The sequence below is a fragment of the Palaemon carinicauda genome, chromosome 4 (genome assembly GCF_036898095.1).
Source record: "Palaemon carinicauda isolate YSFRI2023 chromosome 4, ASM3689809v2, whole genome shotgun sequence".
Lineage (NCBI taxonomy): Eukaryota > Metazoa > Arthropoda > Malacostraca > Decapoda > Palaemonidae > Palaemon > Palaemon carinicauda.
Genome location: NC_090728.1, coordinates 75,413,951 through 75,440,115, shown reverse-complemented (window position 1 = coordinate 75,440,115; position 26,165 = coordinate 75,413,951). Strand labels below are relative to the sequence as shown.

Genomic DNA, 26,165 nt, shown 5'->3' with positions numbered 1-26,165 from the left:
AGGTTATGAGATATACGAGAAGGGAAGGTGGTGCGAGGTTGAATGTCATGTTGAATGGAGAGTTACTTGAGGAAGTGGATCAGTTTAAGTACTTGGGGTCTGTTGTTGCTGCAAATGGTGGAGTGGAAGCAGATGTATGAGAGACAGAAATTGAATGTGTTTGAGATGAAGTGTCTAAGGAGTATGGCTGGTGTGTCTCGAGTAGATAGGGTTAGGAAAGTAGTAGTGAGGGTGAGAACGGGTGTAAGAAATGAGTTAGCAGCTAGAGTGGATATGACTGTGTTGAGGTGGTTTGGCCATGTTGAGAGAATGGAAAATGGCTGTCTGCTAAAGAAGGAGATGAATGCAAGAGTTGATGGGAGAAGTACAAGAGGAAGAACATGGTTTGGGTGGATGGATGGAGTGAAGCTCTGGGAGATAGGAGGATTGATGTGAAAGAGGCAAGAGAGCGTGCTAGAAATAGGAATGAATGGCGAGCGGTTGTTACGCAGTTTCTGTAGGCCCTGCTGCTTCCTCAGGTGCCTTGGATGACCGTGGAGGTAGCAGCAGTAGGGGATTCAGCGTTATGAAGCTTCATCTGTGGTGGATAGCGGGGGAGGGTGGGCTGTGGCACCCTAGCAGTACCAGCCGAACTCGGTTGAGTCCCTTGTCAGGCTGGGAGGAACAGAGAGGAGAGGTCCCCTTTTTTGTTTCATTTGTTTGATGTTGGCTACCCCCCAAAATTGGGGGATGTGGCTTGGTATGTATGTATGTACACATGGCTATACCACATGTCTTCAAATGAAAATTTGGTAAGTACAACTTTGACCTTTTCTAAATCCTTTTTGTTTATCTCTCAGCTTTTCATCAATCTTTCTCTCTAGTCTTTAGAATACTATATATTTTCATAACAACTGACGTAAGTGTGATGCCTCTGTAATCATTGTAATCAGTCAGATCTCCTTTTTGCCATTTTCACCAACACTCCTAGCTCCTATTCATCAGGTTTTGCCTCCTCATGATACATTCTACAAAATAATCTTTCAAGTATTCTGGGAGTCATTTCATTTTCGGGCAATATCATCTCGGCAGTTATTCCATCGTATACAGGGTTTTTTCATCTCTAGTTTTTTAATGATAGCTTTGACTTCAAAAACTTTATTCATTCAAGGGCATATCAAGGTCTTCCTCAGCTTCCGGCATATCAATCAAATTACCTCCTCCATATCTTCTATTCATGACCTTACTAAAGTGTTCCATCCAACGTTGCCTTTCTTCATCTTCTGTTGCTATAACAGATCCATTTCTGTTTTTGCTGGGTACATAAAGTACAGTAATATAAACTACAGTATCAGCGAGTGTTATACAGTACAGTACTACTAGACAGGAACAACAGTGTTTTGATACAATTGTACGACGAAAACTCAGTAAAATTATAATTTTGGTCAGGGCAACAATTACTGTACTGTAGCCTTACTATGTCCAGTACGTAGTGTACACGTGTGCACAAGTACTGTACAATGTGCTTTTACTGTGATAAAAACCAAATAAAAAAAACATTAGGCCGTACTTGTGTTAATCATCCATTCAGACATCTGCTCGTAGGCAATGGGCAGTGACTTGTTAGGCTAGGAGTTATCCCACCGTAGGGCATCAATCACTCGCAAAATTACGCCTGTCTCAGTTACCTAACCCTTGCGAAAAATGGGGCCCGACTGTATCGCACAATAGACTCCAGTCCCATAACTATGAACTAGGCTAGGCTAGGTTAACCCAACTAACGCGTACTGTATTCAGCAGCACACTAATACGTAAAGCAGAAATCACGTAGAAGTACTCAAAAGAGTGTTGGATACGTTTACAGCAGTGTGAGGGTGGTTTGTAAAGGGTTAAATTGCCTAATAAGTGAAAAAAGGTTCACCCTGCTTTCCACAAGAGGTCCTGGAATGTAACCCTTGCAAAAAGTGGGGGATAACTGTATATCTATTATAGAAGAAAAAACCCAAAATTTTAATCCAGGATGAGATTATCTTTGAAAGAATAAATAGTACACGAGCATCAGGAAGTTTCTTTGTAGTAATAATTAAAAAAAAATCATACAGTACTTACTTTCAGATCCTCCAATTTCTCCCTGATTTTGATAAATCCAAGATGAAGTTTGCCACCAAAGTGATCAGCTAACCTACGATCATTGTCATATATACCCAAATAAGCTGAACAAACTTCACAGACTCTCAATTTCTGCTGCTGATAACTAGAGGCTGGCATTGAATTACGATATTCATGTTCCGCGGCTGCCTTTGTCTTGCGAAGATCTTCGACTTCTTCCATGAGCTTCATACTTTCCTGAAAAGAAAAGCAATATTGTTATACAGCAAAAACAACTGAGTTGGATAACTAATTGCAATTTGCCTGTTGATTTTTCTAACCAAATGTTCAATCTTCGCATAAATCAAGCTTGCCCTACTAAAAATACTAACATTACAATGAAGTCAATACATATTGCTGGAATAAACTAGTTTCTAATTTAATAACTACTTCACATACAGTAAACACAAAATGAAAATACATTGAAAATTAACTACATGGAGTGAATAGAGTACAGTGAAAAAACCTATAGTAACTTTGTATTGTCATTATTATTATTATTACTAGTTAAGCCACCACCTCAATTTGCAAAAGCCAAATGCTATAAGCCTAAGGGCTCCAACAGGGAAAAATAGCACGGTGAGGAAAGGAAATAAAATGATATTTTCATATTAAAATAAATTTTTGAATATACTTACCCGGTGGATATATATATAGCTAACGTCTCCGACGGTCGGCAGCCGATTCAAAACTCGCGGGCGATCTAGGGGTTGGGTTGCTGGGTGTACACTAGCGCCACCACTCGGAAGGATACCATCACTATTCCAAAGTTCTCCTCTGCCCCTAGGGTCTCTAGAGGGGTAAGTATATTCAAAAATTTATTTTAATATGAAAATATCATTTTTAAATATTTAACTATTAGTCCGCTATCCTTATGAAGCCCAGCGATCCACTCAGGGGGCTGAAAGACCTCTAGGAGCTGTCATATCTGGGGTGAACACCTCTATGACAGGACCTCCACCAATACCCTTGATCTGGGCGCTCTCAAGAAACAAGCTTGACCACCCGCTAAAATCAAATGATTGCAGAAGACTGTCCCAGTCTCCACATACAACCAAAAAGATGATAGTTTCAAGAGAAGAAAAAAGGTATTAGGATAAGGGGAATGTAGTGGTTGAACCTACACCCACTACTGCATTCGCTGCTACGAATGGTCCCAAAGTGTAGCAGTACTCATAAGAAGTCTGGACATTCTTTAAATAATGTGAAGCGAACACAGATTTACTCTTCCAGTACGTTGCGTCCATAATGCTTCGTAAGGAACGATTTTGCTTAAAAGCCATTGACGTTGCCACAGCTCTGACTTCATGAGTCTTTACTTTCAATAATCGAAGGCCAGTCTCACTGCAGTGAGCGTGAGCCTCTCTAATTAAAGAGCCTGAAAAAAAAATACAATAAGGCATTCTTAGACATCGGTAAGGAGGGCTTGACCGAACACCATAAAGACTCAGATTCACCACGAAATTTTTGGTTCTGTCAATGTAAAATTTAAGTGTTCTCACAGGTCATAGGACTCTCTCTATCTTGTTACCAACCACATCTGACAGGTTGGGGATCTCAAAAGATTTAGGCCATGGATGAGAAGGACGCTCATTCTTGCTAAGAAACCAAGCTGCGAAGAGCATACTGCCTTACCAGTACAGAAGCTGACGTTCATACTGAAGGCATGAACCTCACTAACTCTTTTTGCAGCAGCAAGACTCACTAAGAAAAGTGTCTTCAGAGTATGATCTTGCCACAGCTCTGACTTCATGAGTCTTTACTTTCAATAATCGAAGGCCAGTCTCACTGCAGTGAGCGTGAGCCTCTCTAATTAAAGAGCCTGAAAAAAAAATACAATAAGGCATTCTTAGACATCGGTAAGGAGGGCTTGACCGAACACCATAAAGACTCAGATTCACCACGAAATTTTTGGTTCTGTCAATGTAAAATTTAAGTGTTCTCACAGGTCATAGGACTCTCTCTATCTTGTTACCAACCACATCTGACAGGTTGGGGATCTCAAAAGATTTAGGCCATGGATGAGAAGGACGCTCATTCTTGCTAAGAAACCAAGCTGCGAAGAGCATACTGCCTTACCAGTACAGAAGCTGACGTTCATACTGAAGGCATGAACCTCACTAACTCTTTTTGCAGCAGCAAGACTCACTAAGAAAAGTGTCTTCAGAGTATGATCTTTAAAAGAAGTAAAGTGCAAAGGTTCAAAATTTCTCAGACATCTTGAAAATTAAGGACACATCCAGGTTCCAAGCTGGCGTCATCACCCCATGCTTCTTGGAAGTCTCGAAAGACTTGAGAAGGTCTTGAAGGACTTTATTGCTCGAGAGGTCTAGGTTCCTGTGTCTGAACACTGCAGCTAACATGCTCCTGTAACCTTTAATGGTAGAGGCAGAAAAGTACGTACATTCCTAAGGTGTAATAGGAAGTCAGCGAATTGAGCTATAGAGGTATAGGACGAGGAAAAGGAGGTGGCCTTGCACCAATCTTGAAATACCTCTCATATAGACTGGTAGAATCTGATGGTAGAGGATCTCCTTGCTCTGGTAATTGCTCTAGCTGCCTCCTTCGAAAAACCCTCGGGCTCTAGAGAGTCTTTGATAGTCTGAAGGCAGTTGGATGAAGCGTGTGGAGGCTTTGATGGAACCTCTTCATTGAGAAGATCCAACCGCCTTGGCAGGCTTCTTGGAAAGTCCACCATTCACTGATGTACCTCTGTGAACCATTCTCTTGATGGTCAGAGGGGAGCAACCAACATCAACTTGGTCCCTACGTGAGAGGCGAACTTCTGTGGGTTTTTGTAAATGATCTTGAATGGGGGAAACGCATACACCTCCAGGTGAGACCAGTCCAGTAAGAACGAATTGACGTGGACTGCCTCTGGATCTGGAACTGGAGAGCAGTAAGAAGGAAGCCCCTTCGTTATTGAGGTTGCGAACAGTTTTATGGACGGACGTTCCCATATCCGCCATAGTTTCTCGTACACCTGATGAAAAGTCCATTCTGTGGGAATGACTTGGCTTCTTCTGCTTAGGCAGCTTGCCATCACGTTCCTTTCTCCCTGAATAAACCTTGTAATTAAGGTAATGTTTCTTTCCTTCGTTCAAACTAGGAGAACCTTTGCAGCTAAGTAAAGGAACTGCGAGTGGGTCCCGCCTTGCTTAGCGATGCAGTTTAACGCTGTGGTGTTGTTTGCGTTCACCTGCACCACTTTGTTTCGAATCAGTCTTTGAAACTTTGCAAGGCCAAAAGAACTGCTAGAATCTCCTTCTGGTTGACATGAAGCTTTACGTGGTCTTTGGTCCAAAGGCCCGAGCACTCTAGTGTGTCTAGTGTTGCTCTCCAACCCCGCATCCGAAGCGTCTGAGAACAACACATAGTCAGTGTTCTTGTGGGCAAGAGAGAGGCCTTCCTGAAGTCTAAGATTGACATTCCACCATTTCAAGCAAGTCATGAACGTTTCTGGAAGTGGAATGGACACTTCTTTTAAGCCCTTCTCCCTGTCCCAATGGTGGTTGAGGTGAAAATGGAGAGGGCGAAGATTGAGTCTTCCTAGGGAGACAAACTGCTCCAGAGACGAGTGCTTCCCAGTGGACTCATCGACATCCTTACAGAGCAACTGCTCCTTTTTCGATAAAGATGAATCTTTAAGAAAGCTTGCTCGAGTATTGATGGAGATGGAAAAGCCCGAAAAACTAGACTCTGTATCTCCATTCTCAAATAGAGAATAGTTTGAGATGGGGTCAGTTGAGACTTCTCCTTGTTACTAGGAGACCTAAGTCCTTTGCTAGAGTCAAGGTCCATCTGAGGTCCTTCAGACAGCGAATGAAGGATGACGCCCAGAGTAGCCAGTCGTCTAAGTAAAAGGAGGCTCTGACACCTGTCGAGTGCAGGAAGCTCACCACGTTCCGCATGAGCTTCGTGAACACAAGAGGAGCAGTGCTGAGACCGAAGCACAGAGCTCGAAATTGGAACACTTCCTTCCCATACACAATCCTTAGATATAGTTGGAAGGTCGGATGGATAGGGATAAAGAAGTAAGCGTCCTGGAGATCGATTGAGGCCATCCAATCGCTTTCCATTACTGCTGCAAGCACAGACTTGGAAGTTTCCAAAGTGAACTTTGTTTTCAGGATAAAAACATTGAGCGCACTCACGTCCAGCACTGGTCTCCAACCTCCTGAGTTCTTTGGAACTAGCAGAGGAGGTTGTAAAAGCCTACAGACTGAAGGTTTAGAAAACTTCACCACAATTCCCTTCTCTAACAAGAGAGACACCTGTATGTGCAAAGCTTGTCTTCTTGCTTCCTCTTGGTATCTGGGAGAGAGATCTATCGGCTTTTGGACAAGAGGAGGTTTCTTTACAAAAGGTATAATGTACCCTTCCTTCAACAAGAGGACAGACCATTGGTCTGCTCCTGTTCCTTCCTAAGCCTGCCAGAAGTTCTTCAATCCGGCTGGAGGGAAGGCAAATATTGACTTGCTAAGACTTCTTATAGTCTTCAACTATTCTCTCAGCAAAGGTAAAACTCTCTTAGAATACCGAGAGAGCACGAATTTAGAACAAGAGGGAGCTGTAGCAGCCAACCCAAAAGTGAATTCTGAAGGAGGCGAGCGTGGAGCAGCAGGAACCAAATGCGAAGGAAAAACTTCCTTAAAAACAGTCATGATCTTCTTAAGATATAAAGATTGTTAGGCAAAACTAGGTTCCTCTACTTCAGACAAGATACCCAAAGGTACAGCTGGAAAGGAGAAATATCCTCTTCCTCCTCAGAATAAACTTCATCCGGAAGTCTATGTCTCTACTTGGTTGAGATCCATTAAGAAGTCGCGATGGAAAAGCTTGACAACTAGCATCAACCTGTCGATGAAGAACAGGTAGAGGTTGAAGGACGACGTCACGTCGGGTCTGCATCGATGTCACGTCGTGACTGCGGTGACTGACGTTCGACGTCACGTCGTGACTGCGGTGACTGACGTTCAACGTCACGTCGTGACTGCAGTGACTGCAGTTCGACGTCACGGTTGGACTATAAGGACTGACGTTCGACGTCACGTCGAGATTTACGATCAGTATCTCACTTGACAGCAAGGTTAATACTAGGGCTTACGTCAGCGTGACTTAAAGCCTCACGCTTAGATTATTGATGAACTGAGTCACGCTTAGCGGAACCGTGACGCTCCGCAAGTAAGGGTTCCTGTCGAACAGGAGCAGGACAGTAGGACTGCATTAAGGTGGACAGCTTAGACTGCATGTCCTCAAAACACTTAAGTTGGGATCTTGAACACAAGGATCAGACCGTGACGTCGGGAACGTCAGCACTAATAACGGGAGTAGCAGCACTCAAGTCACGTCTGGAACGACCAGATAAAACAACGGCACCGTGACTCTTTGCAGGGGCCTCCGGAGCCACAAAATCTGACGTTAAAAAAGAACGTTTAGCAGGCGAACCTTCCTTTGATGAAGATATACGTTCCGGGCTGCTCCAGTGACTGCAGCCAGGACGTTGACTTTGTTCTAAAGGAACCAATTTCCTCTTAAGAGGTCGTGAAACCTGACATCAGGATTTCTTACTAACATGAACATCATCCGAGGACAAGGAGAACTTAGTCTCGTCTCTCTTATAATAAGGACGATCGTGAGGAGAAAAGTCTGCAACTCGTGAGGAAACGTCTGTTCGTGGTTTAATACATATCACTCCTTTGGTCTTGTGACATTCCTTCTCCCAGGGGTTGGGGAGCTTGGAAGAGGTCTTGGACTGGGTGAGCGGCAAGTACGAACAGACGAACCTTCCGCAACACTGAACATGTTTTTCGCACTTTTTTCACTGACACTCGCATGTTTTAATAATTTCACATCGGATATGAATAAAGCTGATTTCTATCTGTAGCAAGCAATTTTCCCTTAAGCCAAAAGGTTAGAATTGCGAAACATGTCCTTTAGTGTAAGCTCATTAGTACATAATTGTATCACACATGTAAAGATTAATAAACATATACATATATAAAAATAAGTGAAATATATAAAGTAAAAGTTAAAAAGGATCAGTGACTTGGGACGAGACTAAAAAACTAGATCGCTAAGGACTACGTTTTCTCTCTCTCTCTCCCTGTACAGTAACTTGGGACGAGAACAACAAACTAGAAGGCAAAGGACTATGTTTTATCTCTCTCTCTCTCTCTCCTGTACAGTGACTTGGGATGAGAATAAAAAAACTAGATCGTGAAGAACTACGTTTTCTCTCCCTCTACAGTGACTTAGGATGAGAATAAATACTGTATCTGAATCGAGAAGAACAAAGTTTCTCACTCTCTATCTCCCTGTATAGTGACTTGGGACGAGAAAAAAAATTTGGATCGTTATCTCTCTGTCTCTCTTGTTACGAGAGTACTGGCTCACTCACTCTCCATCAATAAAAAGTTATTTGACTAAAGAAAAAAAATACTAAAAAGAACTAAGAAATTGCAAAATAACATGTTCCTTTTATTTAGTATTTAAAAAACTTCAGTTTGTAAGAAGAATGAACTAAACGTCAAACTCTTATGCAAAGTGAAATCGTGATTCTCTCTCTCTATCGTAACGATAGAGTGCAAACTGCGGAGCATACATAAACTTAACGCTAGTTCATCTTTGAAAAGAGATCGAAGACTATTCAAAGAAAATGTTTTTTAAAAGACAAAAATTCACTTAAAATATTTTCTAAAAATATTCATCCCATCGATCCATAAAATGGAAAATTTCTCTTGGTATTTAGTACAAATGGAGTGAGGATTGATGAGGCATAAGTAAGGCGGGTGAGATATAAAAATATAGAGGTAAATCTATAAATATCAACAAGAATTTATAAAATGATAAATACTAAAAACTTAAAGCCTTTCACACACTTCCCATCATTGGTGGAAGGGTCGGCCATATTCTCTCTCTATCGTGGAAAATCCAGAGAGATCAAAAAAAAAAAAAAAAAAAAAAAAGCAGGGGTAAAATTTTTCTCTCTTCAAAAAGAGTTTCTCCTGAAGATCTTTATTGTTTGAGAAACAGTTGAAAGATTAACCAACACAGCAAAAGCCAAAAACCATAAACAAGTACTTCACCAATTGTTGAAAACTTTTGGTTTAGCGCAAGCAAGGAACCAATGTTGACACCTAACTTGGCAGAGAAGAACTGGAGAACTTTGGAATAGTGATGGTATCCTGCCGAGTGGTGGCGCTAGTGTACACCCAGCAACCCAACCCCTCGATCGCCCGTGAGTTTTGAATCGGCTGCCGACCGTCGGAGACGTTAGCTATATATATATCCACCGGCTAAGTTAAAAATCTAAAAACAATAAACTCTATGAGAAGTAATGAACAATTAAAATAAAATGTTAAGAACAATAACATTAAAAAAAATCTTTCACATACATACTATAAAAACCCTTATGTCAGCCTATTCAACATTAAAACATTTGCTGCAGTTTGAACTTTTGAAGTTCTACCGATTCAACAACCCGATTAGGAAGATCATTGCATAACTTGGTCACAGCATGGATAAAACTTCTAGAATACTGTGTAGTATAGAGCCTCATGATAGAAAAAGCCTGGCAATTAAAATTAACTGCATACTTAGTATTGTGAAGAGGATGGTACTGTCTAGGAAGATATGAATACAAGGGATGATCAGAATAATGAAAACTCATGCAACATACAGAATGAACTAATTGAACGACTGTGCCAGATTAATATCTAGATCAGGAATAAGAAATTTAATAAGCCGTAAATTCCTGTTCAATAAATCAAGATGAGAATCAGCAGCTTAAGACCAAACAGGAGAAAAATACTCAAAATAAAGTAGAATGAAAGAATTAACACACTTCTCCAGAATAGATTGATCACAGAAAATCTTAACTCTCAATAAGTCAGTTTTTTTTGGTGAACTTGAAGACAACACAGACCTAATGTGTTTCTCAAAAGTAAATTTGCTGTCGAGAATCGCACCTAAATTTCAAGTCCTACAGAGTTAAAGAAACATTATCAATGCCGAGATCTGGATTTTGAGGAGCAACTGTCCTTGACCTATTTACAATCATCCTTTGAGTTTTGTTAGGAATTAATGTCATGCATTAATTTTAGGCATATCTCTATTTTGGGATTCAGCAACTATAGATCTACATTCAGGAGATGGAATTTATGCAGAGTAGCATCATCTGGATAAGCAATGAGCTTGTTTTCTAGGCCAAACCACATGTCATGTGTATATAGCATGAAAATTAATGAGCTAAGAAAACTACCTCGAGGAACACCCATTAAAACTTCAACTTATTTAAAAATTCAACAATGATGCTAAGAAAAGACCCATGACTAAATGAGAGGTACCTCTAGTGTGGATCTAATTTTTGTTATCTAATATATACAGTACAAGGATGAGTCACGTAAAGTCGGAAATGACGTAAGGTGAAATGATGCAAGGTCAAATGACTTGAAGCCGGAAATGACGTAAGGTCAAATGACAAAGCCAGAAAGAACGTAGAGAGAAACACAACTACTGTACAAGGAAACATACTACAGTACATCAATAATATTATTATAATAAAAACTATTATGAATGAAACATTGAAATAATCAAGCCTATTTTGAATGATACAGTAAAAACTAGGAGAGTTAATTAGGAATAGCTGGGGTTAATGATAATGTATAATCATACACAATGCGTGTAAAAGCAATGGGATACAACTAATATACTATAAGGACAAATTTCTTACATCAACCAAGCCATCAGCACCGAGAGCTTCTGCTTTTGCTAACTTCTTCCCAATTTGTTCTGCCAGGTCATGAACTTTGTTCATTTTGGCTGCCACTTCAGCACTTAGCTCTTCTTGGGTCTCTGCCAACCGCTTCTTAGCTGATTCCGTGCGCCGATCACAATCGGTGATGAAAGACTGCAAGTGCTCCATAGCCTGAAACATGTCATTAGAATTGAACTAGAATCAATCTCTGTGAATTAAGGTTCAAGAAAATCTGGTAATGAACAGCAATAACAACAATAATATTGGGGAGAAAAATATCTAATTATTAATATTGAGAAAAATGGACAAAAAGACACCAATGTCACTTATGCCAAAAAACGACTTCTGTCAGCCCTAAACTCATTGCACAGTACATGATTGGGAGGAGTGAGTTTTGATCTAAAATTCAAGCCTGTATGAACACCTATCAAGCAGAGTGGATGGTTCACAAAACCCAATCTATAAAACATTCCACTTTGCCTTTGATTGGATAACATCTATGAATTTGGAAAATAGGCATGGGCAGAGGCCTTGGAGGTCATTCAGTAGCCATTTCCAAATGGGATGAAACTCTGATGATCCACTATGAAATTAAATGTACAGTCAGCCCTCGTTAATCCCGGGTTCTTGCTTCTCGGTTTTGGTTTTTCACAGCCAAGAATAATGCATTATCTATTGAATAAAAATTCTTACAAAAATCACGATAAAATTTAAGCTGGGCGATGCTTTCAAATATCCCGTGCTCCTTTACACTGGAAGCACTGCTCGTCACTACCTATCTCTACACCCAGCTGGTCCTAGCTTTCTCTGTACAGTGTACTGTATATCCATTTACTGTTAAAAAATCACAGCTATATTTGAAATAAACTGGATTTTGATTAAACTGGTGTTTACTTAACTGTATCCAATAATATTTCAAATTTCAGTGTCATATTTATAATCATAAACATAGCGAAATATAATCGCATGCATTGTTTACAATCAAATCAGCTGATCAACCCTGCATAGTCCGTCGTCAACCTACATTCACTTTCACAATATTATCCCACGGATATGACCATTCACTTCCACAGAATTACCTCACTGATATAAGACCTCTTGCATGTTAATATATCTCTTTCACGTTATTATTGTACGTCACTTATTATTATTATTATATCCTTAATCCTTTTCCCAATTCCTTCCCAAATCCCTTTCGTACATTTCCATTGCTCTCCCACACACACATCTGCCTTGCATCTTTCCAACTCATTTGATTCTCTATTTTTCCTGATTTCATTCATCTTCTCTTTCCTAGCATTCATCAGTCATCTTATTAATCATTCTAAACCCTTTCTTAGCCCTTATTTCACCTACTCTCCTTCCTATTTTTCATTCCTTCCCGCGCATGTCCCAAATTCATTGATTTCGCTAAATTATTTGATATAGCGTAGATTCGGCTGAGGGGATGTGCAAAGAAAAGGAACTTGGCTACCACCTCCCAAACCCGTCTTGTGTCTAAATTCAAATCAGCTGATCAACCCGTATAGTTCGTCATCAACCTCAATTTTCGAATGAAAAAACACTCTTACTATTAAGGCATACTACCGAAGGATATTTCATATTAACCACAAGAAACAATTATTACACACGAGAGAGAGAGAGAGAGAGAGAGAGAGAGAGAGAGAGAGAGATTTTCCCTTTGGTAAGAAACATCGGTACCTGCTGCTTTGGTGCCTGTAGGTTCTCAATTCATTTGTGAGGTAATAGGTAATACAAATTTTCCTATGTATGGGCCCTTGTTACTTTTACTCCAGTTTTTATTTCTTACAACGGCTGAAAACAAAGTGAAGGTTTTTTAATAGCCAATTTTGACTCTTGTCTAATAATGGATTGAGGGTTTAAAGATCTGCTTTAGAAATGAGATAACTGCCTTTGGTTTTGGTGGATATGGAGGCTCTATACCTAAGCAGTCATGGATCTGATACTGTTAGATCTTTTGCTTTATGCTTGTTTTTCTAAATATGCAGGGCCATTTTACTTTTCCTGCTGTATTGCTTATTGTGTTGGACACGTGCTTAGGCAGTGCATACTGGGCTGTATATGGATTTCCCTACACACTTATACAATCCTAAAACTCCTCACAACACAAAATTCTTATACAGTAATTAATTTTTTTTTCTTAAATTCACATTGAACTCCTTTAGTTGACAAGAGTTGGATATAGTGTAGTTTACTCTGCACATTACTTATAGGTCTTTGTATTTTTCTGACTGTATTTGCTAGAATAAGTTTTTATATTAAACAAAATGATTTATTTGCATGATTGATGTAGTGCATGTTACTTCAGTTTCCGGTGGCTTGCCATAAGTTTATTGATAGTGATCATGGTGCAAATTTCAAGGTATCTGTGTACTGTTGGAAATGGATGCAGAAATGGGTAAGATTTTATAATGAGGTAATGCTAATAGTGTATTACCTCACAAGGTATGCTTTAGACATTCCTTAAAGGGTCTTTGCCGTGTCCTCTCTACCCCCTAGTTCCACATGCTTTTTAATCTTCTACTGAAACCCAAACCCATTCCCACATCCTTTCTTCAATCTTGTTTACAGTACTGTACATATGGTTCCTGGGTTTATCCTTTCATTGCACGTAGATATTGAATGGCCTTTCTCACCCGATTGCTGGCCATATGACCAAAAACATATATTGACCCGAGTAGGGAGAGGTCAATAATTATTCCATTTAAAATTAAAATTACAATTGTTCTTTTTGTGTAGCAGTTGTAGGGTAACTTTTACACCAAAATATTTAGGGTATTAATTTATTGACATTCATAATGATAGGCAGTTTCATCTGCAGTGTTTGTAATTTGCTTGTCAACATTAACAAGTTTAAATGTTTTATCACAGATGTATTTTTGCTCCACCCTGATGAATAAAATAAATTCCTACACAAATACAAACCCTCATCATTTAATAGGAGTACGCGTTCAGCAAAGCTGGAAACGGCTGTTAAAACTTAACCAAAGGGGTAACAGTAACTTCGGGGTGGCTGGGAGCACCCAATTGGCCACTGATCTCTTTGTTTTCAGCTGTTGGATGATACAGACGTACTTTGGGCACCCACAACTGGCTGTTTTAATCTTTTTCTTTCTTTCTTTAGGTAATTGTGTTAGTAGAGCATTGTTGTTGAGGGATATTTAGAAGTAAGGAAAAATTTTCAGTGGTTTCCTGATAACTGTAGCTGTGTGACAGTTTTCTGTGAAAACCTGGTAATATCTACATTCTTGTTCCTGTTAGACATTATTCTTATATGCTGTCTATAGACAGCATTCTTATATGCTTTGCTTGTTTGGCATGGCGAAAATGATGACAACGCATTCCTAAGAAGGTTGGCAATCCTTGTACATCAATATGAACCATATGAGGAAGAAGGTTTTACGTCTACTGTGTGTGAAGCAGTAATGCTTCTTCCTCTCAGTGCCTTCCTGTTCCTAGAAAGGCTATAAGGACATATCACATGGTTGTGATGTCTTTTCATGGAGTTCCTGTGACGACCTCCTGAGTGGAGTGTCGTCATCAGCCTGAACAACACTTAGGAGAACTTTAAGTTTCTCCTCCAGTACTGCTTTCGTCCTCTTACGTCCAGTTGGGATAGAAGGGTTTCACCCATCTTTTCCCATTTATGGATGAGGAAGTCCAAAGACTGATCAATTGAAGTTGCATACACATCATGTCCTCCCTCCTTCCCAATGGGAGAGAGATTGCTGCTCCAACATGAGTCCCCTTGACACAACTCAGAGGACTTCTTAATGCTTGCCCACGAGAACTCTCCTTTGAGCTTAAGACATATCTGAAGCCTTCATTAGATTACCTCACTCGGAATCCCAACTGACACTGTACGTTCCAGGAACGTACCAGACGCTGGATCCCTACGCGCCAGTTGTCCAAGAGCGAGAACCCTTCATATGCGTTGGCTTACCATGTACACATGGTATTCTTTACTAGCTCCGAGACCGGACGACAAGAAAGAAGTAGAGCTAGACATATACGTATCTGTACACTGTCCAGGTGCTTATGCACCTACCTGTGCTCTTTTCTTATGAGAATGAGCACATACACAGCCTCTATGAATAAAAGGCTCTGCCTGTCTTTGCCCTTCCCGGGCAATTGTTCTCTTGCTTTCGAGAGAGAGAGAGAGAGAGAGAGAGAGAGAGAGAGAGAGAGAGAGAGAGAGAGAGAGAGAGAGAGGGGGGGGGGGCATGCTACTGTAAATTAATCAAATGCACAGTTTTTGTTTATTTATTCTAAAGAAACAATTATCAAGATTTTGAGGTTTTTAGTTTATAAAATAAGCTTCATTTCTGTTTAAGAAAGTATAGATATAACATACTGCGCAAGAGACAACACATAAGAAGTTGAGTCATGCTTCAGGAAAACGTGTAGAGGCGTAGGCTATGAGTCGTCTGAACGAAAACACCGAACACTCACAGCGCACCATTTATTCACGAAAATTCCCTTTTGGAGGTCTAGTAAATAGCTAAATGCTAAAAGAAAAAAAAATTAAATTGATAGATATAGTGAGCCCCATATTATCATCATCTTTCACACATTTATCTCTGCATAAAGAAGTCGGTTGCCTCATGCGCCCTCACAATGCCTTTTATCAAAAGTATCATTTTCCACCTCTTTGATGTCTTACCAATCCTTTCTCTCAATATCCTTCACTCATCTCCCCAATTAATTCTCTGCCTCCCTCTCAACCTTTCACTCTTAATAGGCACCTTCAAAGACCTCCTCACTTTTCCTCACCATCCATCCTCAACACATGCCCACACTATCTCAGTTGTGACCCTCTTTATCACCTTTAATCTTTACTCCACCTACCATTGTTCTTATTTCATCATTTTCCAATCTTTTAAGCAGTGATATTCCCATAATCCACCTCAACCTTTTATATGTGTTCTCTAAATCTTTGCTTCCTCTTTTCATCTAAATGTGTTTCCAATCAATATACAAACATTGCTTTTATTATTGTACTATAAATATCGATTTTTAGCTTGAGTGACATTTTATCTTATTGTGAGCTCTAACTTGGACCGTCTGCCATGTCCTGCATTTTTTTATTCTAATTATTCAAAACAAACCATTTATATGTTTAGATATAAATATTACCATCATATATAAATTTCAAGTCATTTGATCAAAAACTTTTTGATTTATTGCTAATAAATTTAAAAAGTTTTTGATCAAATGACTTGAAATCATGATTTAAAAAAAAAATTTAGGTACATTTTTCTCAACTAATATGAGGCCAATTGAATTGAAAATCATACCAGCAAAACTTCTTTATAAATTGAATAATTCTGTGCGACAGATTTTTTATTTTCCTTTTTTTTTCATTAACTTTTTCTTGGTTTTCTTAGTCTAGACGTTAAGTAATCATGAAAAAAGAGAAAAAGGAAAATCAAAATTCTGTTTCACAAAATTGTGGGATTTTTATTCCTCTTTTCAATATCTTTCTCTCTTAAACCAAACAATAAACAATTGAGAAAAATGTACCTAAGTATGAATAAATATGATTTTAAGTTATAAGCTCTCAAAGATTTACAGTGAACCCTCGTTTATCGCGGTAGATAGGTTCCAGTCGCGGCCGCGATAGGTGAAAATCCGCGAAGTAGTGACACCATATTTACCTATTTATTCAACATGTATATTCAGACTTTTAAAACCTTCCCTTGTACGTAGTACTGTTAACAAACTACCCTTTAATGTACAGAACACTCAATGCATGTACTACAGTACCCTAAACTAAAACAGGCACAAATATTAAAGGTGATTTTATATCATGCATTTCCTAAACATGCTAAAAAGCACGATAAAAAATGGCAACCAATGTTTTGTTTACATTTATCTCTGATCATAATGTAGGCCTAGAAACAAACTGGAGGTAGAGCTTTGCTTATTACCCAGACATATTTCCCATACTTTTCCCTTAGAACTACATCACATCTTCCTACTTTAGATATATAGATATATATATATATATATATATATATATATATATATATATATATATATATATATATATGTATATATATATATATATATATATATATATATATATATATATATATATATATGTGTGTGTGTGTGTGTATACACATATACATACCTACATATATACATAAATACATGCATACATATATATATATATATATATATATATATATATATATATATATATATATATATTACAGTATATATATGGGTTATGGAAAAAATCCGCGAAGTGGTGAATCCGCGATGGTCGAACCGCGAAGTAGCGAGGGTTCACTGTACTATAAATTTTTGCTTTTTTCTTTAAAAAAAAAAATAAAGATCACATTATTATGATGACCTTGCTATGTAGTGTAATTTTATTGTTTATCCCTACATGAAGGCTCGCTAAACGTGGCATTTAAACCCTAATTTACAAGTACACTTGGAGTATGGGTGTCATGAGTAGCCAGCGGCTTCTCATTGTTGCCAGAGTTTTAGTTAGAATGTTCCAGCTTTGTACTCTATTTCATGTTTTCCTCTCTTTTTGGTTTTTTTTGTTGCTTTCTGCCTAATTTTCGTTTCAACTTTGACCTTGCTATAAAGTTCACGAGGACGTTGAGAAAACACAATGTACATAAGAAATGCAAGTAAAAAGCTACATGCAACGTAACTTTTGTAAGTCTTTGGAAACTGGCTATTCTTCTCGTAGTTTGGAGTTTGCATTCGCCTACCCTCTATCAATGCCTTCCTTCTCTGCCAGACGTACGAGATTTCAAAACTCAAGTGAAAAAATCACTATATATATGCATAAAAAAACACGCAGAGAAGATTCTGTCAAACTCAGTCATGCAGACGACACAGTAAAGATAACGTCATCAGTTAAAGATCACTTCCTTCATTATTTGTAAAAATAATTGGCTGAAACTTCTGGAGAGCATGTTCAATATGTGTCTGCATACATAGAAACAATGAAATGATTTTTTATTTCTGAAAGTTATGATGTCAAAATACCACTGCAGACGGTCCCCTTAACAGATGGGATATACTGTACTCTGCATACAGCTTTTTAATGAGCCTGATGAACATTTTGAACTAGGTACTCTAACCTCCCACAATAAATTATCCACTTTTGGAACACTCCCTCACATAGGTTCTATTCTACGAACAACCTCTGCTTAAAATTTTGGAAATTTATATTATTGCATTTTTGGGTAGTACACACATATTTCATGTTTCAAATATTTAAACTTTAATAAAATTAATATTTTATTTTCAAAACGTTCTTTTCTTTATTCACGCAAGAGCATCCAATACCTTATGCAACCCTTTTCTAACCAGGGTACCTATTTACTTAATTTTCCTTAAAAAACTGTATGGTGCAAATTATGGGGCATGAAATGTAATCATAACAAAACTCAAAGTATGATTGTAAGTAGGTCAAGGACAGTGGCTCATCAACATCCAGATTATTATTATGATGATTATTATTACTAGCTAAGCTATAGCCCTAGATGAAAAAGCAGGATGCTGTAAGCACAAGGACTCCCCTCCCCAACAGGGAAAATAGCACAGTAAAGACAGGAAATAAAGATATAAACTATGTGATTAAAAATCTAAAAATAAATTCAAGAGTAATAACATTAAAATGCATCTTTCATATATAAACTAACAACTCAAAAAAAAAAGGAAAAAAAATACGAGAAATAAGATAGAATAGTGTGCCTAAGTGTACCCTCAGTAAGAGAACTCTACCCCCCAAGACACTGGAAGACCATGGTGCACAGGCTATGGTACTAGCAAAGACTAGAGAACAATGATTTGATCTTGGAATGTCCTGGAAGAGCTGCTTACAAAAGCAAATCGTAGGTGAACCCCACAAAGTCAAGACTTTGTTAGCTATCTGTTGATTCAAAGACCACTCAGTGCCAACTATCTAAGTCTTCCAGCTCAGTTTGTCTGCCAAAATGTTTTTTTCTTGCTTGGTATGAAACAGGATGAGAGGGTCACCAAATTGTCATCTGTAGATATGATTATCTCCACAGCCAGATGGCAGAGGGGCTGTGAAAAAGTACCTCCTTGCTTGTTTATGTACGTCACCACTGTGGTATTGTAGCTCATCAACACCCCAGTGTCCTGAAGGAGCTGTTGGAAGCGTTTGAGAGCTAGAAAGGCTACTCTCATGTCCAGGAGGTCTGGATTTAGTGTGCTGCTACAGATGAGCCCCCTACCTTTCTTTTGATGCATCTGTGAAGAGCATCAAACACGGGAGAGAGAGAGAGAGAGAATGTCTATTCCTATCAGTAGGTTGGTATCTGATACCCACCACCACAGGTCTCTCTTTTGCTTTGACACTTTTGGTACTAGAGGATCCAGAGGGTCTGTCCTAGACCAAACCGTCATCAGCTGCCTCAGGAGAGTTTGAGCGCAGAGATGACTATTGGGGACCAGTCTCCATGGATCCAAGATGTCCCAGGAGTTTCTGCCAATGATGTGCTGGCAGTTCGTCTCGTTCTAGAAACGGTCCTGCTACTCACTGCAATCTCTCCATTCTTGCTAAGGATGGGAAAATTTGCTTCGTGTCAGTGTTCATCCTTAGGTATACCGATTCTGAGTTGGCAGCAGCAAGCACTATCCGAGATTTACCATGATCCCCAGATCTTGGCAAACCTCAAGGAATCTGTCTCGGTGTAGGAGAACTTCCTCAATTCTTCTAGAATCACCCAATCGTCCAAGTAGCGAAGAAGGCATATGCTGTCGTTACTTACAATAACGACATGGAAAATCAGTGGTTATTGAATATCTATGTTCATGTTGTATATGGGAAATGTTCCCTTATATCACATTGCGTTAAGTGGAAATGTGCAGGTTTGTGTACAAATGAATGTTTTATTTATATTTAATTGTAATAAGCATTGTTACCAAGGAATATTGTCTTGAGAATAGTTGTATAATTGGTTAACAATGCGATGTAAGTTGTTTGATAGTTTCGTTCGGTTTGTGTTGAATAGTTGGTTTCGTTCGTTTTGTTGTTTCTTTTGTCGTGAGCGAACGAAGCGGAAGTCATGGCTTTGGGAGAGAGAGTGAACGCATTATTTTTACGACAGAGGCAACAGAGCTAACGGCCACAGTTGCTGCCTGTCACTTCTCAACGTACGTAGCGTGGTTTGGAGAACTTAATCAGAGTGAAGAGAATTTCACTTTGATTAATGATGCCGTTCCTTCCCAGCATTTAATGAAGTGGATGAATTAGTCAACGGAAGTTTGGATGAGTATCTAATATTATTTAATTGTCTTGGATGGGATAAATCGCTAGGGATATGCATATCTGTGCATGGGATTCCGTGACTGGGTAAAATTAAATATATATTAATGGTATCGTGGTTTACCCGTGCCTATCGTAATCCGAACTCGGTAAGAACTTCATATGAAACTAGTAAGTAATAATTGGGGGGAAAAAGCTCAATAGAATATAGTATGTCCATTTGTTTTTGTAACACAACGCAATGAATTCTCTATGTAGAGAAAGGGTCTTGAGTTCTCTTAAACGAATCTGGTAATTAGTGATTAGTAATTTCTGTAATTGACTGAAGTCATTATATGTTGTTGCTTATTTGACCCTAATAAGTAACGATATATGCCATTCATGTGCGCCCACGTTAACACTAGGGCAAACACACTAGTAAAACTTTGAGGTGCTGTGGACAGGCCGAAGCCCAGCACTTTGAACTGGTATACTTGGTTGTTGAGGGAGAACCTTAGGTCGTTCCTTGAGGAAGGATACATGGGGATCTAGAAGTATGTATTTGAGATTCAGAGTGATAAATAAGTCTCTTGGTCTGACGGCCAGTCTGACCATTTGGCTTGTCTCCATCTTGAATGGAGTTTGTTGGACACTATAATAAAAGTTATGTATTATTATTATTATTATTAATAAGATTATTATCGTTATCATCATCATTATCGTTATCATCATCATTATCGTTATCATCATCATCATCATCTCCTCCCACACTTATTGGCGCAAATGGCCTCGGTTAAATTTCATTAGTTAGTTGTCTCTAACTTGAGCTTTTAAATCAATACTTCTCCATTCATCATCTCCTTCATGCTTCATAGTCCTCAACTATGTAGGCCTGGTCCCTCAACTCTTCTAGTGTCTTGTGGACCCCAGTTAAAAGTTTGGTGAACTAATCTCCATTGGGGAGTGCAATGAGCATGCCCAAACCATCTCTATCTACTCCTCACCATATTGCCCACATATGTCACTTGAGTAATCTTTCTTATAGTTTCATTTTCAATCCTGTCCTATCATTTCTAATACTGTCCTGCCATTTAGCCGAGGGCTTTGTTCCCCAATTTACAAAATCAATTAGATATTGTTTTATCATCATAACACGACTTGTCAATACAGTGAACCCTTGTTTATCGCGGTAGATAGGTTCCAGTCGCGGCCGCGATAGGTGAAAATCCGCGAAGTAGTGACACCATATTTACCTATTTATTCAACATGTATATTCAGACTTTTAAAACCTTCCCTTGTACGTAGTACTGTTAACAAACTACCCTTTAATGTACAGAACACTCAATGCATGTACTACAGTACCCTAAACTAAAACAGGCACAAATATTAAAGGTGATTTTATATCATGCATTTCCTAAACATGCTAAAAAGCACGATAAAAAATGGCAACCAATGTTTTGTTTACATTTATCTCTGATCATAATGTAGGCCTAGAAACAAACTGGAGGTAGAGCTTTGCTTATTACCCAGACATATTTCCCATACTTTTCCCTTAGAACTACATCACATCTTCCTACTTTAGATATATAGATATAGATATATATATATATATATATATATATATATATATATATATATATATATATATATATATATATATATATATATGTATATATATATATATGTGTGTGTGTGTGTGTATATATATATATATTTATATGTATACACATATACATACCTACATATATACATAAATACATGCATACATACATATATATATATATATATATATATATATATATATATATATATATATTACAGTATATATATGGGTTATGGAAAAAATCCGCGAAGTGGTGAATCCGCGATGGTCGAACCGCGAAGTAGCGAGGGTTCACTGTACAGTAATATCAATCTCACTAAACTGATATATATCCTGATTTTTACATGTAATTTCAGGTGGGTTGATTTCCAAATTTTACTTAACCTAGCCACTGTCTAATTTTCTAACCTCTATCTTTCATTAACCCTTTCGCTGCGGATATTCAAATAGGATGTTGCACAGCTCTGTGCACATTTTCACTAAAAATTCAAAATGCTCAAAATTTAATGAAACTAGCTTTTTTGTGTTCTATAACCTTTCTGCTTTTAGGATTTAACAATATTTTCACCGGAGTTTATCTCTTTATGCCTTAAATTCTTTGATAAATAGATAAAAATTAAGAAATATCACTAAAATTCCTTTCCAAAGATGATTTTATCAATTCCACTAATAATCCTTCACCCAATTTATCATTAACTCATACATTTATTCTCCACATTAGTAATACTTTTTGTACACTTTATGGGTATTATGTCTCAAAACATGGAATGATACAAAGAGGGGGCTTTTCAACAATTTGATCACAAAAATAAGTTGTTTGTTTTCCTATACATTCGCCTTTACCTTTTATCAAGCAATTCTTTGGCAATATAGAGCATATAATACATTGGGGTTTTGGGTTTTTGTCAACATACTGAGCTGGAACATGCCTTTCAGTTAGTCTAGATTCCATTGCATTTGAAAATTTACCCTTTCTTTGAGTTTTGCTCCGCTTATACCCTTCTAACGTAGTGTTAATAATTTTTCCCAGAATTTTTTTTTTTTTTTATCCAACTTAGCAGTGGGATTCTGAATGTTGTAGCATATGTTTGAGTCTACTAATGCGGCTTCAATGATAAAAGGCCAAATTGGTTGGTACCATTTCTGACTTTCTTTTGTAAGCATATGTTGAGCATAGCTGATCAAAATTATCAACTTCCCTCATATACTTATTTTATTCCACATAAACACATGGCTTGTCTATTTCTGACAATTTTTTTATGAAGTTTCCCTTTATATGTAACTACTGTTTCTTTTAAAGATACTTGGCAAGAAGTAGAGGCCATATCACACATATAAAAGAAAAGAAATAAAAATAATTCTTCAACCCAGAGTTAAAGGATAAAATTAAAAGGACAAAGTCAGCTGACTGATAAAAGCAGAGCAATATCGAATGTTTTGCTAATAGTATAATAATACCATAATTTACAACTATGTATGAAATTTATGATACTGTGAAACAAGCATTTATTAACAAATTGTATCTTTATTAACAACTTTTATCACTAAATTATGCTGTTAAGAAATAAAGGGACCGATAGGCAACTAACAGACTGAACGTCAGCTGATGAATATAAAAAGCTTCTGATTTAAGACACTAAACTTCTTTTCTGGTGAATGTGTTTGTTATTTGACTATTATTTATTTAATTGAGTTAATTTCTAAATTCATTTTTGAAAACACCATTATCTGTCACATTTTGAACATTCAATACTATGAAATACGTTTTAATTTGTGTAGTTGTCATGGCAACTGTTGAGCTCTTAATGTAAACAAACTTTTACTTACGCTAAACGAACTTTGGAAAGCATGATATTACGATAACTCTATGAATAATATTGATTTATATTGAAAAAAACTTGCATATATATCATAATTTCATGTTGACACAACGTAAAAATACCAAAAAAATCACCAAAATCATAGAGTAAATGGGAGAAGAAAGACGAGAGCTTCAGAAGGTGGGTAGTTCATAAAATCGGCAACAGATGGCAGCATGTAGAAGCTAGATAAATCGTCAACAAAAGGCGCTAAGCTTAAAATTTCTTACGCGGTGTGGAGTAAAGTCGTTCTCCGCAGTGAAAGGTTATGAACCTGAGTAAACTAAAGTCGTTCTCCGCAGTGAAAGGGTTAAAATCCAATTCTAAAGAATCTGTATTAGAGATCATAGTTCCTAAATATTCAAAGGATTCCACCTCATTAATCCCTTCTCCTTCTAATGATATTTTATCTTCCTTTGCATATTTTGTTTTCATGATCTGTCTTTCTTCTATTTACCATGAGTCCAAACTCATGTGATACATCATGCACTCTGGTAAGCAAGTATTGCAAATCCTGTGATGTGCTAAAAAGGACAGCATCATCAGCATACTCTAGGTCAGCTAATTTCCTATTACCAATCCAGTCCAATCCTCCTCCAATTCCAAACTGTTCTATGCATTACAAAATCCATGATTATTATTATCAAATCCTAAGCTACAACCCTAGTTGGAAAAGCAGGATGCTATAAGCCCAGGGGCCCAAACACGGAAAATATTTTAATAATAACACCAAAAAAAATATTTTCTATATAAACTATAAAAACTTAAACAAAACAAGAGGAAGAGAAACTAGATAGAGCAGTGTGGCCGAGTGTACCCTCAAGCAAGAGAACTCTAAACCAAGACAGCGGAAGACCATGGTACAGAGGCTATGGCACTACCCAAGACTAGAGAACAATGGTTTGATTTTGGATTGTCCTTCTCCTAGAAGAGCTGCTTACCACAGATGACAACACATTCCCTTAAAGCATTCCACTGTTCACTGGAAATTCATCTAATAGGACTCCACTAACATTTACTATGCATTTGCTATACTCATGAACTGACTTGATTAAATTCCCGAGTTGCATCTACCTCTGCCAGTGGCGTTGCAGGTATCTCTCCCCGGTGAGCTGGTGAGAGGAATGCTCCCCCTAACGGAGGTGATCTCTGCTGCTACCCCCACCACTTTTACCTCCTCTGGAGGATTTAGAGCCCTTTGTCTTCGGCAGGAAAGGGCTGTTGTGACACCTATCTGGAGAACCCTGCTGTCCTACTGGTCGAAGGTTTGGTGGACTGCGGCTGTTTCTTGGGAGGTGGAGAAGCCTTCCCATAGGACCTAGTTGTCAAGGCCCTTTGGATTTCCTCCAGCTTTCAGCCCACCTCTCAACGACTTCTGGGCTTTAGAGAGGGGTTTTTTCTAGAGACGAGTTCCTAAGCTTGGACACCACAGATCTAGCAACTTGCCTATGAAGCCCTTCCATTACCGCATCTCGTCTCTTGAGGATCACATTTGCCCACAGGTTGACTACCTGGTGGGAAAAGGAACTTCAAGGTCTGAGTCCTGGACAAGAGAAAGGTCTCCATGGACTTCCTTGTACTTTCCTTGGACCAGTCTTCAGTCCATACGAGGTGGCCTACCGAGCCCAACCATAGATCCAGCCATGAAGCAACCTGCATGGTGTACAACACCCCCATTGGACAAAGGGAGGTGGAAGGAGTCAAGACGATGAGGAAGCACAAAGGGAGCTAGAGGCACCAGCGATCAGAGAGATCGCCTTCTTCCTGGCTGCTGTCAGACCCTTAGACCAGGGCATGACTGGACTGGTCTGAGAGGGGGGGGGGTCTGTTTACCAAATACATGGTCCAGGACCGTGTCCTTACCTTCAAGAGGAGCTACTCCTGTGTTACACAACCTGCTGATAACTCATGCAGACTAGGACCTGCTGGAGGGCAAATTCAGATTCCCGTCACTCCGCTTCAGACTGGAACTTCGAACTCGCTGCATTGGCAAAGTTGTCCTATTCCGATTCCAGGAAATCATCCACTTCCAAGATATCACTCATATAAGCCTCGAGTGGGTTAGGCTCGTCAACAGGAGGAACATCTCGAGAGGGACACTCCAACGGGGAGCCTCAAGCCCTCCATTGCATGAGGGCTTCACGAGCCTTCGCATTCTTTGGGAAGGTCTTCATGTCCTTGGTCTCCCAACGTTATGGCAAATACTCCTCTAGCAAGGAGGGTCTGAAGGGTGCCTGCCATTCCTTAGGGGTCTGAACCTATCATCTGAGGTTCTTCATCATTCGGAGTTGGTCTAGAGAGAGGCCATAATTAGAGCGGAACTACCTCTACAGAAGGCCTCAACGAAGACACGAGAGATCTCACAAGAAGAGCGAATGGCTCTGCTCCCCGTAGGGTGAAGGATGGAGAGGTCTACTTCGCCATCCTCCCGTTTCGCCGTAATGAGTAGAGTGAGTTCCAGGGAATTGAGGTCCTGCACCAAGACCGGGGCACTCTTTGAGCCTCTCTTCAGTCTCCTAATGGGAGAGAGGGGTGGCGGTGGAAATGGGTCCC

The 26,165-nt window shown here is 38.8% G+C and overlaps 1 protein-coding gene across 2 annotated transcripts in view; it reads right to left on the bottom strand.

Moving 5' to 3' along the window:
* The window catches only part of LOC137640016 (putative RNA-binding protein Luc7-like 1), a 98,557-nt gene that overhangs the window by 29,435 nt on the left and 42,957 nt on the right, over positions 1-26,165 (bottom strand). For both annotated transcript variants that reach the window (XM_068372374.1, XM_068372375.1), the window contains exons 4-5: positions 10,862-11,056; positions 2,089-2,325 (exon numbers count right to left, since the gene is read on the bottom strand). In XM_068372374.1, the coding sequence (XP_068228475.1) occupies positions 2,089-2,325; positions 10,862-11,056 (432 nt within the window). The remainder of the gene's footprint in view (positions 1-2,088; positions 2,326-10,861; positions 11,057-26,165) is intronic.